The sequence below is a fragment of the Nycticebus coucang genome, chromosome 7, assembly GCF_027406575.1.
Source record: "Nycticebus coucang isolate mNycCou1 chromosome 7, mNycCou1.pri, whole genome shotgun sequence".
In the NCBI taxonomy this organism is placed as follows: Eukaryota; Metazoa; Chordata; class Mammalia; order Primates; family Lorisidae; genus Nycticebus; species Nycticebus coucang.
The window spans coordinates 102,679,874-102,696,007 of NC_069786.1; the positions used below are offsets into that span (position 1 = coordinate 102,679,874).

General features: G+C 39.2%; 1 protein-coding gene across 2 annotated transcripts in view; it reads left to right on the forward strand.

The window, feature by feature from the left end:
- The window catches only part of PARD3B (par-3 family cell polarity regulator beta), a 1,103,837-nt gene that overhangs the window by 558,559 nt on the left and 529,144 nt on the right, over positions 1-16,134 (forward strand). For both annotated transcript variants that reach the window (XM_053597659.1, XM_053597658.1), the window contains exons 7-10: positions 2,014-2,139; positions 5,513-5,871; positions 8,325-8,464; positions 9,598-9,726. In XM_053597659.1, coding sequence (XP_053453634.1) covers positions 2,014-2,139; positions 5,513-5,871; positions 8,325-8,464; positions 9,598-9,726 — 754 coding nt within the window. The remainder of the gene's footprint in view (positions 1-2,013; positions 2,140-5,512; positions 5,872-8,324; positions 8,465-9,597; positions 9,727-16,134) is intronic.

A 16,134-nucleotide genomic window follows, 5' to 3' on the forward strand; every position in this document is an offset into this window, starting at 1 on the left:
TTTAAATTCTGTGAGTCTTGGTCCCAAATGAGACAACTACCATAGCCCGCCAGTTTGGGGCAAAGAGGATAATGAGATACTGTTTTCCCAGATTTCTCTGGATGAAATCAAACTGGAGAGAATCCATCCCTTCCATGGAATAGAGAGGGCAGGAGAGGTTTGTTGCCAGGGACCAAACTAATAAAATCAGTCAGTTTTACATTTTACCAAAATTACCTCTGACACACGGGTTTTACAGTTGAGCCTATTCTGTCAATAAATTTTTCATGGAAAGTTAGGTTATTTAGATCAGTGAGGTTCACATAGCATGCTCCAGCTGTAATATGCCAGCTAAATTGCAACCCAGTGGCCTGAAAGAATTAATTCATCTCCCAAAATGTGAAATTAAGTCCTAGGGAGTAACATTACATGACTGATGATGTACTGAATTAAATTAAAGGAAGACTTGAATGCTTGTTAAAAAAGTATCACTTACATAAACTAGTTTATAACCACATGTGAGCCTCCTAATGGATCATGTTATTGTGAATTCACCATAACAAAAATCCAAAATGCAAACTCTTGGAAGGCTGTTTAATTTAGGAAAATAACACAATTTTGATCTTTTCTTTTTTACTTGTCAAGTAATTCGATTTTTAATATTATGAGCCTGAGGTAACACAGACTATTTTTGATTAATTTGCTAACCCTACTAGAACTAGGAAATAAAGCACAGAACATGTGTGCCTCTGACCCTGGGCCTTCTTGCAGGAGATGGCATTGACCATTTGCTGTTCTCTCGTGCAGCTGTGTGCTGTATTCATTTAACGTCAGTGAAGTAGAGCCCTAAATATCCTGGTGTGTGCCTGGCCTGTTAATGTCTTGAGATGCTGTGAGCTCATTAAATAAATGGAGGTGCTGGAGGACTTCACAAACAACAAAACCACCTTCTCCAATACCTTCCTTGCACATGGACCTTTTTTGGCAGTGGACCTTATTACTCACACAGGAATGTATTCGTGTTTTGTTTAGATTTGAAATTTAATGAGAGGTACTAGAGAATAGCACCCCCATGACCAAGTAGAGCAACAAAGGGATTGGGAGGGAGAGCTTTTCCAACCCTTCTGACTCTAAGTCATAGCCCCAAAGACCTGGGAGCCACTTGGTCTCCTCTCTGCATGCAGCCTCTTCTTGGTTGAAATTTCATATATTTGCCAAAGCCCTGGCCTGATCATGTCACTGCCCTGCTCAGAAGCAGCAGGGCGTAGGTACTCTGCTCCAGCTCCATCAGATCAAGTTCACTGGCTAGTGTTCAAAGCCCCTCTGTGTGGCCCTGCTCTCTCATCCCCTGTTAGCTCCCAAAGCCTTTGATGGCTCCAGGGTTATTGGTGTCTCCAGTTTTTGAACTTCAGCTGTATCCTGAACCTATAGTAACTTCTTTACCTGGTCCATAGGACCTGGACTCTTTGTCTCATAAGTCCTTCATCCTGAGCACATGGAAGAAAACAGCCCACACGTACTTGGTTCAGTGTCACTAATTAATGGGACTGAACTTCCTTCTAAACTAAGTACTGTGATCTGAGCTTAAATGTTCATTTACTTCTTAAAAATGAAAATTATTAGAAAAGCTATTAAAAGTGCAAAAAATTCCTGTGAATATGTAATCTACTGTCATGATTAAACATCTGCCTTGCCACTTACTCAGGCCCACTGTCAGCTGTGATGTCCAGAATTCTCCAAACCACAAGTCCTTGTCTCCACTAAGCTACACTAGCCTGTTCTGAGTTTACTGCAAGCATGAGAAATAGGGTAACAGATCACTGTTTTATGGGTTAGCATTTATGAACATTTGTCTGTAAGGGCTTTTTTTTCTGGTAAGGATTTAAATAACAAAGAGTTGCCTGAATATGGTTCATAAGCATGGTTTCTTTTATAAATAGAAATCAATACTTATTTCTGGATAGTTGCAAGTGAAAAAAATAATTAGCATATTATTATCCAGTGATTCTATTTCAACCTATATTTTGTATTTAGGATTCTAGGACTGTTCATCAGAGGCATTGAAGAAAACAGCAGGTCCAAGCGGGAGGGACTCTTTCATGAAAATGAATGTATCGTAAAAATCAACAATGTGGATCTCGTGGACAAAACCTTTGCTCAGTAAGCACTTTTCCATTGTTTTGTTTGCTTTATTGATCCCAAGAATGGCTATAATCATTACTGAACTCATTATAATCAAAACTATAGGTAGAATTTCTGGTCAGTTCCCTTTCAGTGATCCCAGGACGTCCATTTTCCAGTGCATCTTATGTTCCAGCATACAGGTGGCCCACACACATCTCTCAATGGTAGTAAGAATGATAAAGCACAGAATATACAAGCTTTCCTGCCTGCTTGTCTCACTGGGGCATCAATGGATGGGTTTGTTTGTCTTGGGCTATGGGTCAGTTAGACTAGTATTTAATGGCTCTTTTCACAGGCTGTTAGTTCAGCTTATTAATTAATTTACTTGATGTTAGCAGTCTTCCTTAACCTGAAAAATCTGCAAGAGATGTCTGTGAGGACTTGCTGGATCATAGGAACAAATAGCAAAAAATTAAAGTATTCTCCCTCAAGAAATCCTCTCTCTGCATGTGAAAATCTTGTGGGAATAGCTTTCCTGTACTCAAGAATTAGAGTATAGAGTAGTGCGATACATACATATATATATTGTTTTTACGTATGTTGGCGTTGCAGTGGGGGCCTGGAACAAAAGGATGTGAACTAATGCTCCTTAGTACTAATCACTTGCCTGTCTTGTTTCTAACCCAAAGACGCCTAATGCATCTTCTCGCTGGGCATTTTCTGTCCACATTGCATGGGTAGGTGTAGAAGGGAGTGAGCTGCGGTGGGTACAGCACAAGTAGAGACTCGCTGCTTAAATATGGAAAGAAACAAAGCTTTAAAAGAATCTAGTTTATTCAAATAACGATTGACAAAATTATGCCTGTTATTAGTGATGATTTTATGTTACCTGGTGTCCCGAAGTTCACCATCCATAAGAAAAATTAACAGATTATATTACATTTAGTCTTTTTAGTATTTTTAATATTTGTATATCAACAAGTTGAGAAATACTTCATAATTTTTTTTTTTTTGCTTTTTTTTTTTTTTTTTTATTGTTGGGGATTCACTGAGGGTACAATAAGCCAGGTTACACTGATTGCAATTGTTAGGTAAAGTCCCTCTTGCAATCATGTCTTGCCCCCATAAAATGTGACACACACCAAGGCCCCACTCCCCTCCCTCCGTCCCTCTTTCTGCTTCCCCCCCCATAACCTTAATTGTCATTAATTGTCCTCATATCAAAATTGAGTACATAGGATTCATGCTTCTCCATTCTTGTGATGCTTTACTAAGAATAATGTCTTCCACTTCCATCCAGGTTAATACGAAGGATGTAAAGTCTCCATTTTTTTAAATAGCTGAATAGTATTCCATGGTATACATATACCACAGCTTGTTAATCCATTCCTGGGTTGGTGGGCATTTAGGCTGTTTCCACATTTTGGCGATTGTAAATTGAGCTGCAATAAACAGTCTAGTACAAGTGTCCTTATGATAAAAGGATTTTTTTCCTTCTGGGTAGATGTCCAGTAATGGGATTGCAGGATCGAATGGGAGGTCTAGCTTGAGTGCTTTGAGGTTTCTCCATACTTCCTTCCAGAAAGGTTGTACTAGTTTGCAGTCCCACCAGCAGTGTAAAAGTGTTCCCTTCTCTCCACATCCATGCCAGCATCTGCAGTTTTGAGATTTTGTGATGTGGGCCATTCTCACTGGGGCTAGATGATATCTCAGGGTTGTTTTGATTTGCATTTCTCTAATATATAGAGATGATGAACATTTTTTCATGTGTTTGTTAGCCATTCGACTGTCATCTTTAGAGAAATTTCTCTTCATAAATTTTTTGTAAAATTTTGCAATGAACATTTTGTAAATAAAGGTACATTTAGCTACAATTGCCCATTTTCCCTATGTATGTATGTATGGGGACCTTTGGGACACCCTGTACTGTGCTTTTTACAAGGCCTTGGTAGGTATATAAGCAGATATCATCACTCCTCTTTTACAGTGCTGGAAACTGAGGCTTGTAAGACTTGAGTGTGGAGTTTACATGGAGTTAGAAACTGATTCCTAGTCAGGCAAAAATAACATAATTAAACTGGCCAGAGAAGTTGGACAATCCAAAAACATCTTCCCCTAACCATATGAGGAATTAAGCCCTTCAGAAAGGAGGGAGGAGGAAGAGGAATTAAGCCCATCAGAAAGGAGGGAGGAACTGGCCAAAGAAGTTGGACAATCCAGAAACATCTTCCCCTAACCATATGAGGAATTAAGCCCTTCAGAAAGGAGGGAGTGGATTGAGGGACCAGATAGCAGTTGAGATTATGATTAGTTGTTATTTGGTCTGACTTCTGGAGATGGAGACCTGAAATAAAGGTCACTGAATTTAAATGAGATTAGTATCTATTTTTTTCTAAAGAAAAGTAAGCGTGGAAGTGGGCAGTCGATAGTTGAGTGTGGCAGCTGCACAGTCATCAGCGACTCGGGCATCTTTTGTCTTCATGCTTTGCGTCTCTTACCACAGGGCTACGATCTTTCCTTCCATCACTTCTGAGTTTTAAGAAATAGAGAAGAGAAACAGGAGGACAAGAAAAGTTTCTGCCTTCCAGCTGGGCCACACTCTTTCAAAGAGCTTTTACTTTAACTCCTTCACTTGCAGTTCATTAGCAAGAAAGACTGGGGAAAGCAGTTGTTTTACGTAGGCACAGAGCACACAAAGGCCTAAAGAAAAGGAGGAGAAGAAGTAGCAGGAAATCTGGGCAAGAACACAGAGTACTTGGGCATAAAAATAGAAAATACCAGGACTCCATGACAGAAAGACACGCAGGGTGCATGTCGGGCTGACACTCCACTAGGGCATTTGTGCACAGTGAAATCACTTACCAGAATGTTTCCAGGAGGACACAGCAGCGTCAAGATAGAGCTTCTGTAACACAACCTACGTTAGAGAAGAGCAGTACTTTAAAAAGAAATCCTCAAAGGAACTTAACTAATAATCTGCTCCAAAATATCAAATCATTGATAAATAATTAAAGTTTGCTTTTTTATATTCATTTCAGTAATCAGCCTGCTTAGATTTTTAGACTTAAAACACGTAAAAGCTGTGGGACATTGGACATATTTAGTCTCTCTGAGCCTCAACTTTCTCCTTTGCAAAATAAGAGATAATTATATTTACCTATCATGCTTGTTAAGATCAAATGAGAATCGTGCATGTGTAGTAGTGTAACCCAGTGTGGAGGTACCTGCTGGGCAGGGGACAAGTGGTACCTAGTATGCACTTAGCAAAGTCATCCTGGTAACAATACTAATAGTGTCTCCCCAGAGCTTACCGCAACTGGGATGCTCCCCACCACCCCATGCTGTGGTGCTTTAGAAAGTGGTGCATTACAACACAGTGTCATGGTCCGTTTATTAACTGTCTTTCAAGGGCCCAAGATGTCTTCCGTCAGGCGATGAAGTCCCCAAGTGTGGTCCTCCACACGCTTCCACCTCAGAACCGTGAACAATATGAAAAATCAGTCATTGGACCTCTTAACATTTTTGGTAACAATGATTGCATTTTGAAAACAAAGATGCCGCTTCCTGTCCATGGAAAATCTGGAGTAAAGACAGTTAATCTTGCAGGGACAAACAGTCCTGAAGCAGACGCATCAACTTCCCTGACACAAAACAAGAGTCCCCGAGTGCCAAGACTTGGAAGAAAACTATCCTCTCCCCCACTCTCCCCTCTCATGGGATTTGGCAGCAAGAAAAATGCAAAGAAGATTAAGATTGACCTAAAGAAAGGTAATTATTGAATTATGCTTAATAGCGTTCTATTATTGTAGCATGTAAAATTGGTTAAGAGAAATGCATTAAGGCTAATTTAGTTAATTCTCCCTTCATTTAATTGTATCAAAGAATAGATTTAAGTGTATGCTTTAGGTAACTTAAATTTGTTGAAATTGTTGTACTTTCTTATTCTTTTTCTGCTGGAGAATATAGATTATTTGAAATAAGAAAATAGTAAAGACATGACAGAGAATGGAAAAAATCTTTGCAAACTTGATAGTAACAGAGCAATATGGTGTTGCAGTATGATACTAAATAGGCCCCTAAAATTCAGTTGTTCCTGTTGAGCAATAATTAGTGATTTTTGAAGCAGCCTTGAGACCAAGTGTAAAAAATCATATTGTTTCTGCAAGACAGTTACATATTGTTTCCGTAAGACAGTTAACAGCAAAAATGTTAATTCTCAGAAGGCAAATATATAATCATCACTAATTTCACTGACTCAGCATTGCAAACATTTTTCCAAAACATACATAATTTTTAAAGCATGTACTGATAGGATCTTTTCTTTCTTTATCTTTTTAAACTTTTCCATTTCAAGCACAGAGCAGTGAGAACAAACCGTGTGTGTTCATGCATATTTATCCAATATTATTTAAACACACATAAGCATTCATGCACTTCTGTGCTTTTGTTCATTTTGTAACCTCTGCCTGATACTCCCTTCTTCCATTGCACCCTTCTGAAATTCTGTGTTTTTCAAGGTAATTCAAAGAAACCAAGAGCTCAGAGATTCTTTACTGTATAAATAGAAAATTAAGGCCATAGGTAGCTTTAGAATACCAATTAATAAATATTTCAAAACAAATACATGTTTAATTAGGACATGATTCTAAAAAGATCTCTGATGCAAATTTCATTCACCTGTGAGAATTCTATACTGAGAAGAAAATTGTGCTGTCTTGAAGGTACAATATTCTAGTGTGCTTAGCAATTACTTTTTTTGTATTTAAATGAATCAGTTGTACAAATTAGCTAGCTAGGACACAGTTTTGGGTGCTTTGAGGATAGGAAATAAATCAGACACAGAATCACCTTAAAATTCCATCACAAAGTCTCAAATGCAAAAATGAAGAGTATGACATCACAGCTGTACTTTGAGAAGATTAATCTGACAGCAAAAATATATGCTGAAGAAGAGACCACACGAGAGAGGATCAGGAAAAGGTGCATGGCATCTGAATGTGGAAATATAACACGCATCTCTTAATAGATGGCCGGCCAGAGGAAGGAGGAAAGGGAAGAATTACAGTGATTGTTGAGGTTTTCATCTAGAGCAACTTGCATAATAGAGATGCCATTGCTGGAAATTAGAAAATTAAGTAGATGAGGATATTTGAAAAGTCAGGATCTATGGGCAGCACCTGTGACTCAAAGTGGGTAGGGTGCTGGCCCCATATGCCGGAGGTGGTGGGTTCAAAACCAGCCCTGGCCAGAAACTGCAAAAAAAAAAAAAAAAATTGAAAAGAAAAAAGAAAGAAAAGAAAAGTCAGGATCTGGATCAGAGAAGGCAGGGATTATATAGTCAAGTTTGAAGTGCATGTAGTGATATCTAGGAAGCTCACGTCAGAGACCAAACCAAGAGATGGAGGTCTCTTCATAGGGACGTAGCAGTTTGAGCCAGGAGCTGACCAAGGGAGACTAGAGGACAAATTGGTTCAAGATAGATTCTTAGGGAACATCTGTGATTCTAGGGGAGGACAGCATGTAAGGGAGAGTGATGGAAGTTGATGCCAGCAGAGAGGTAGGGAAATAATCAGAAAATAAGGACACGAAAGTCAAGCAGGGAGTGAAGTTCAATGAAATGATTGGTGCGACGTGGCCAGGGGAAAGAAAGTCCAGTGTGAAGACCATGGCCATACGCAGGTCACTGGAGATTGGAGCATGGGGAACGTGTAAGAGTGGAGGTGCTGCTCTTAGGGGAGAGAAATCTGAGTGCATCTGTAGACACAGTGAGATCAGAGATGCAGGAGAACTGGAAGGGGACACGAGACTCCTGCAGAGGGGCGATGGGGGCAGCGCGGACAGAATGAAGGCCACAGAGCGGCGTATCAGGCTGGCCAGAGACAAGGGCCGACCAAACTCACTTCACGTCGCCTTTGCTTCTCAGCGAAGTATGAAGTCAGGTTATAGTCTCCTGGGTATATGGATGACACACAATTCTTCTAGAACCTGAAAAAATCAGTGTTACACTCTGTATCGGCCCTAAATACACTTAGATGCCATCGCAGCCTGTCAGGAATTATAAACCATACTTGAAACCAGAATAACTGAAGCATATGTAAAACCTGCTGAAATATGAACGTTTTACTTACATTAGTCTAAATTAGGTAAAGTTTACTGTAAGATTGACTCTAATATTACTCATGCTTAAGGTGACTACCCATTTTTCCGTTCTTCTACACCAGGCCCTGAAGGACTGGGTTTCACTGTGGTTACGAGAGACTCTTCCATCCATGGTCCTGGTCCCATTTTTGTAAAAAACATCTTGCCAAAAGGAGCAGCAATAAAAGACGGACGCCTGCAGTCGGGGGACAGAATTTTGGAGGTAGAATTGCCAGTATTTTCTTCAGTAACATATTCCTTGGCATTTAAACAAATATATGGACATATATTCATATTTATATTTTGAATGCAATATATTGAAAAGTATTACTCATAGACAAAATAAGGACTTAAAGCATAGAACTAGTTAATGAGCAGCCTAACTTTATAAGTCCCCAGTCAGGTCAAGGACGTGAGGCCAAATAATAACAGACACTTTTCCCTGATGTCTTTTTCTAATTTCCACCTCTTAGGGTTTCTGGGGGATTTGGATTGAATCTAGGAGTTCATCTATATTCGGTTAGGGCTAAGAATTTCAGAGTCACACCCAAGCCTTTGTAGCAGTTCCCTTAGACTTTCGCCAGGTTGGGCCAGTATGTCTCAGACTGACCTGTGTCCTGTCCAGATCAGCAACATCTGTGCTGGGCTTTACAGGGAACACCCCTCAAGAATTTTGCGTAGAGAACTAACTGTTTGAGGCACCCAAAGCAAGAGGGTTACTATTTTTCCATTTACTTCTATTTGAGGGCATCATCTTCATGATTATATATTGTCAATTTATCTTTGAAGAAATCATCTTCATTGAAAGCAACACTATAGCTTTTTGTGTTATTCTTTATCACCAAAGAAGATGCACCCAATGACTGATGTAAAATTTGAATTTTCAGTCAGCCCTGATGATCCTGTGGCTATAATTTTCTATCCATGGAGAAAACCATAGTGTTATATCAATAGTCTCCTAGTTCTAGGGGGATTTGCCACGTGATAACAATTCACTTCTGTTTATTGTATTGGACAGAAGAAAATGGTGCCAGGCAAACATTTGAAATTAGCTTCATATCTATTTGAAGAATCACTTTCTGGTATTGGTCAGTTTGATTTCCCCTCATTAACAGTGTAATGTCGTAGGGAAAAGTGCTGTTACTAACTACTGACTGAGTTTGGCCGGCATTTTAACTATGAGGGTCAGCGTATTATTGACAACACCGTTGGTTTCCACCCACGTGTCTAGTTTTCATCTTTTCAGACCTTCATTGTTGTGAGAGCCCATTTGCTGCTTACTTTCAAAAACTAGCTAGGACAGAAGAGAACAGCCAGTGCTATAATCAGCGCTGTTCCTATGGTCTCATTCATTAGGTAAATGGAAGAGACGTCACCGGAAGAACTCAGGAAGAGCTCGTGGCCATGCTCAGGAGCACCAAGCAGGGAGAGACAGCGTCACTGGTCATCGCCCGCCAGGAAGGAAATTTTCTGCCCCGAGAGCTGGTAATGTTCAAACTCAGTCTCACTGAATTTTCAATGCAGACTTTAACACTGAATGAATTCATAATAGCTGAGAAACAAGTCCTGAATCACGGGCTTCAACTGTAAGTTGAGTCACACTGATAATGTTACCCCATTTGGGATATCACCCTTTCAGGGAACTGATGTAATGCATCAGGTATATGTAAACAGTGTGTCTGAAACACCCTTTAGCAATAAGTGACTATTGAACAACAGTCAGATAGTTCAATAAAATGTATATGGAGTATGTGCTAGGAGCCAAGCCCTATGCAAATCACAGTCAGCAAAACAATCCATGGATCTACTTTACTGGAGTTTACGGTCTAAAAGGAAATAAAAATATAGCCAAGTATTCTAAATTGCTCTGTAGATTCTGAAGGGAAACTGCAGAGTGCTACATTAATAGAACAAGGGAATTTAACCTATTTTTGAGGGCTAGGATTGGCATCGCAAGGAAGAGAAATTCCGGAGTCTTATTAAAAATGAATACCCTTTGACCCAGTACCCAACTTCTAGTAATCTGTCCTAAACTTATGGGAATAAGGTTAAAAAACTTTGTGTCCATTGATTTTTTTTTTTTTCCTAAAGTCCTATCTATTGCAGTGATGTATTGGGTGCTGTACTACCATAAGGCATTGGTTAAATAAATAACTAGAGAGCTCTCTAGTGAAATATAAAAGCTACTTAAAGTAGTCTCTTTGAAGAATTGATAATAACATGAGAAAATGTTTATAATATAATGGTAAGTTAAAAAGTAGGGTATAAAATTATATATGCAGTATGATCAAGTTATATTAACAATTTAAAGAAGAAAGGAACTGGAAAAAGATGGACCAGGAATGTTGGGGTTATGAGAAATATTCATTTTTCTAATTTTTTTATAATAAATACATATTACAACACTTTATTGAAATACTACACTTTTAAGAAGGCTATGGAAATCTCAAAAGGACTTTTATGGCTAAAAACAAAGAAACAAATGTGCTAAAAGGACTTTGAATTACTCTCCTGTTCATTATTAATATTTTCTCTGAATTTTTCTAAGAAACGACAAAGGCACATATAGGTAACGTGACAGATTTGTAGAGTTAGGTTATCAGAACAGCTGAGAGAATTGTAGATACTTAGCTCAAAGAACAGAAAATTTCAGAGACATGATAATTGTTACCAAATATGTAGAGAGCTATTGCAGGATCTGAAAGTAGACTCGGTTTATTTCTTCAGAAGGTCTATATTCATTAATTTACTTATGCATTAAGTCAGCCGACAATTTACTGAGATTCTTCTGTGTCCAAAACTGGAGGTTGTGGATGTGCAAAACCTTAACTGCAAAAGTAATTAAGACTTATTTCCTGTCCTCCTTGAGTTTATTCTGAAACAAATGATTGGAAGGGCATAATATTGTAAAAATATTCTAACTATTGCACTTGTCCAAGAATGAAATAGGTTATGTAGAATGTTTAATCAGAGTTTACCTTACTACTTGTCAAAGTTGCTCTAGAAAACAGTTCTCCCACTGAGGTTAGATAAGACCGTACATCCACTGTTATCTCTCTGCATTCTGGTCCTCTGTTCTATTACATGTGTTTATATTCACGTGTGAGTGGACAGCTTTACTGAACCACCTCTTTCATATATTAATTCTCCCTGGGCCTGGCCAGCAGACTCCCTTCCCTTCAATGTTCCTTGGCATGAAATTTCCTTTTTATCTTGCCTTGTCTTTCCCAAGATCTTTTCCATTCTTCCCCTTACCCTAAAATTGTAGGGAAGATCTTTAGAAAAATAGGGAAGGGAGGTAAAAAAGGAAATATAAGCCCTAAAGAGAACAGTGCCCTCCTCCTTTCCCATGCTGACTCCTTTGTACCCAACCATTTTGGAGTGCAGGATCCTGAATGTCTGCCTCATCTCCTCACAGCTCTCATACTTCCTGAAGAGAAACTCTGTGGAAATGTGGAATCTGGATTTTTTTTTCCTCTAAGACATAGATATATTTTTCGGTCAGTCTTTTGTTTATCCAAAGATTTTGGTCTTTCTCTACAAGGGTCAAAGTGAAAAGGAACAATTAAAAAGGGGGCGGCACGAGGATATAGCCAGAAGCCCATCCCCTTCTTACACCCTTCTTTGGTTGCTAGAAGTGAAACTCTCCCCTTAGTGGGACTACATGCTTATTTCAGGGATAGAACAAAAAAGAAGTTTTGACTGTGTATTCTAGAAAAAAAATTAAAAGCTGCATAAAAAAGAAACATTTCAGCTAGCGCCTTTGCTGTCTGGCAAAAAAATCTAAAGACAGAGCCTCCAGCGGGGCACTTAGACCCTCAGGAGCTCCAGTTCCACGTACAGTCCCTTACACCCCTCTCCCATATGTCCTCTAGAATTCCTTACTCCATGGCTAATACCTTCTTCCTACAAGCTTTGCTTCTCCCCTCAGGGAAGGGGTGGAAGGGATGCTGATCTTATCCCCGGTTTAAAACTCTGTGTTTCCCATCAAAGATAATTACATCTGGAAGTCAGCAAATGGAATAACACTCAACATTGGCTCTGGAGTTCAACTCCCTGAACTCAAGTTCTGTACCCACCACTTGCTAGCTGTGGGATCTAGAGCAGGTCACAGTCATCCAAGGCTCAGTTTCCTCATCTATATCATAAGGATTATTGGGAGGATTAAAAAAGAGAATACGTGCAAAGCTCTGAGCATAGATTCCGGCCAATTGTAAGTTCTCAATACCCATTAACTGTAATTATCTCTTCTAGTACATTGCCACTTCTAAATATGTTAAGAGATGAATGGATTTTACACAGGCTTCCCTGGGACTGTTGGCTTCGAACAATTATTGTTTTATTTTTTCTTTTAAAATACATTCTGAACTAAGAAAGTGCCATGAAGGTTACATTGAACAGTTTGATGAGAATATTTCAGATTGTATATGAAACCAGCACATTGTACCCCTTGATTGCACTAATATACACAGCTATGATTTAACAATAAAAATAAATAAATTAATAAAAAACAAAATATAATAAAATGCATTCTGGGGTCCAAAAATACTAAATTACAAACAAAATTTTCATAACCAAGCAAAATCATAAGTGAGGCAGCCTGTATTTATTATTTTACTCTCATTTAAGGGAATCCAGGAAAATTTTATTTCTATCCCAGAAATGACATCATAAGCTGAGCCCACCAGGGAGCATATTAAATTAATTGTGCAGCTATGAGATTATGGTGCAAATAAATAATTTGTTTTCATCATTTTTAGTTTTATACAAAATTGGGAGGGCATGTGGTTAGTATTCATTCCCTTAGAACTTTCTGGGAAATAACCTAAACTCTCAAAAACAACAGTCCACCATCCAAATATGTGGGCTGGTCTTTGTAACCACAGCAAAGCAAGGGCCTTTAAAGCTTATGAGCACCTACATCGTGTGGACCTAGATTCTTTGTTTTGGGGAAATATGGAATAGTATTCTTTTTTACAGCCCAAACGCCTGCTTTGAGCTCTAAGAACCATATAGGAAGTGGAAAGAGGTCATGTTTGGCTTGCACTGAACTATTTCAGTGGGAATTACTTCATAGTGTAGCACGCACCGGGCTGTTTGGGAGGGCGAAATGAAGAACAGCATGTTATGCGATACGTCTTTGTGTTTTCCTTTCAAAAAATCGAAGGTGGTGTCGCTTTGGTCTCTTCCCCCTTATCATGATTGATGTACACACTTGACTTTCCATTGAAAATCTGGCAGGATGAAGGAAGGACAGCACTTCCTGCTTTTGTCTTGTCCTATCTCCTTTGAAGAAAACAAACTATGTTCACTGTCTTCCTGTTCTGAGAAACGGCCCTCTCCCTCTTGGGAAGCCCTGCCCTTTCGTGGGCTCTCTACCTTCTTACATGCACCACCCTCCCCGTTTTCTGACCGTGAAATCTTCCTTGCTTCCTTGTTATCATTAGCTTCTTGTAAAGTGGTCAGCAGTTATACAGGAAGTACCAGTGTAGGGCTGTTTCTTGGATGTGACCCTCTGCCATTCCAAAGGCTGTATTATCTGTCCATTTCCTGGTCGTTTCTCCTGACCTGCCTCCTAAAGAACTGTCCTGAACTGTCTCTTGTATTTACTGGTCCCTGTCCTTCCTTCTGAGCAACTGACAGCAGCTCATTTAGCCAACCTTCTTCCCATCTGTTGCAGGCAGGGTTGAAAATCAAATGAGAAGATACTAGTACAACTATTTAGCTGTTTGTGGTATCTTTACCAAAACAACTGTGCTTGAAAGGAATCTTTCCAGAATCCCACTCTGGAAGATCCTTTGATGTCTTCAACCCTTGACTGGGTGAGAGTTTATTAAAGATGTGTTCACATAAGGAACATTTTTTCAGAAGGCACTTTGAGATTAGTGTTGGGGGTGATAGAATTGAAAGGTGAAACTGCTGTGTTTGTGCCTGTGCTCGAAATGGAAGCTATGCCACTTCATCAGTGGTTTGTTTGGTCTGTTCTGTAAGAGACAGGACCCACAAGTTCTTTTCTATTCCTGACACCTGAAATACTTTTTTCTCTTATGCTAAGTGTCAGATAAAGCCCATCTTTCCACTTAAGAAAGATCCTGCAAACTGAGAGCTGGAAAGAGACTACTGTTTGCCATGGATGTGCATGTATGTGCAACTTTTTTCATTTGTTGGGAAGAAAGGCATATTCTGCTATTTCTTTGTTAACTTCCTTAACATTTCATATTCCGACATGCTGCCTTATCTTTAAATTATCCTGAAAATCACAGCAACCCCTGGTGGGTAAAACGAGCGGAGAAAAATTTCAAATGTATTTATAATTTCTACCTGCCACGCTTGCCTGCTATTAAATGCTGGCCTCTGCAAGTGAGATTAACTATATTTCAAGCAAGCAAGTTTCTCCTGCCTGGCATGATTGAGAACCGAAAGTTAGCCTTGTTTGTCATGCTGATTTGACCTTCACTTTAGGAATATTGCTTTTGGTGAAAAAATTATGATATACGTGTGGAGACCTCCTTAAAAGTTGCTGAGGTTAGTCCAACACTCCCATGTTTACCTGTCCCTCTCACTACCTTAGCAAGTGAGATATGGCGCCAGCTCCTTTGTGGTTTTCTCTATCTTATTATTAAGTGAAAAAATTCATGTCATCAAATGTCAAATTATTTAACATCATAAATTATAGAAGAATTTTGGTTTGAAATCTTAGATGAACCTCATTTAACTGATACATTATTTCATTCCCTTTGGCTATTTGATTCAAATGATTCCATGCTTAATTAACCAAGATACTTAAGAAAGAATGAATATTATAGCAGTTATTTGTGGATAAGTAGCAGAAATTGAAGGATCATTTCAGAATGATTTTTCTGCCTAAACCAAAGTGCAGAGCTACGCTTTGGAATTTAAATAATCATGCAGAAACTAAAATGCACTGTGGTATTGTCTGTCTTTTCCTAGTAACACATTTTCAGTGTCTTTGACATGAAGTCCTTGGTAAGCTATAGTTACTACAACTTCTCTCTACAATAATTTCCACTTTTTTCTTACTGTATTTTTATTCAACCAATATGCACTGAATCTTAGTCAAAGTTCTGCAATATGAAATTCCAGAGATCAATGAGAGATATGTTCCTATCCTTAAGAAGCTTCTAGCCCCTGGGCGGCGCCTGTGGCTCAGTGAGTAGGGCGCCGGCCCCATATGCCGAGGGTGGCGGGTTCAAACCCAGCCCCGGCCAAACTGTAGCCCGTTGTTGTGGCAGGCATCTGTAGTCCCAGCTGCTTGGGAGGCTGAGGCAAGAGAATCGTGTGAGCCCAAGAGTTAGAGGTTGCCGTGAGCCGTGTGACGCCACGGCACTCTACCTGAGGGCGGTACAGTGAGTCTCTGTCTCTACAAAAAAAAAGAAGAAGCAGCTTCTTGCCCCTAAAGAAGAGTGAAGAGTAGATCAAATTATGCAAATAAAGCGTAATAGGGATTTAAAGCATGTTAGGAACCAAGAAAACCTTCAAGAACGTAACAGAATTTAAAAAGAGGTTTGTTGATTGCATAGTATTTCGAAATGCAGATCTAGATGGGGAAGGAAACCCCATCTTCAATCATGCATAGATTAGAAAGTAATATATATATATATTTTTTTATTAAATCATAGCTGTGTACATTAATGCAATCATGGGGAACCATGCACTGGTTTTATATACAATTGGAAATATTTTCATCAAACTGGTTAACATAGCCTTCATGGCATTTTATTAGTTATTGTGTTAAGACATTTATATTCTACATTTAGTGAGTTTCACAAATACCCTTGTAAGATGCACCGTAGGTGTGATGCCACCAATTAACCTCCCTCCACCCATCCTCCCCTCTCCCCAACCCTCTCTTTCCCCTTTCCCCATATTCTT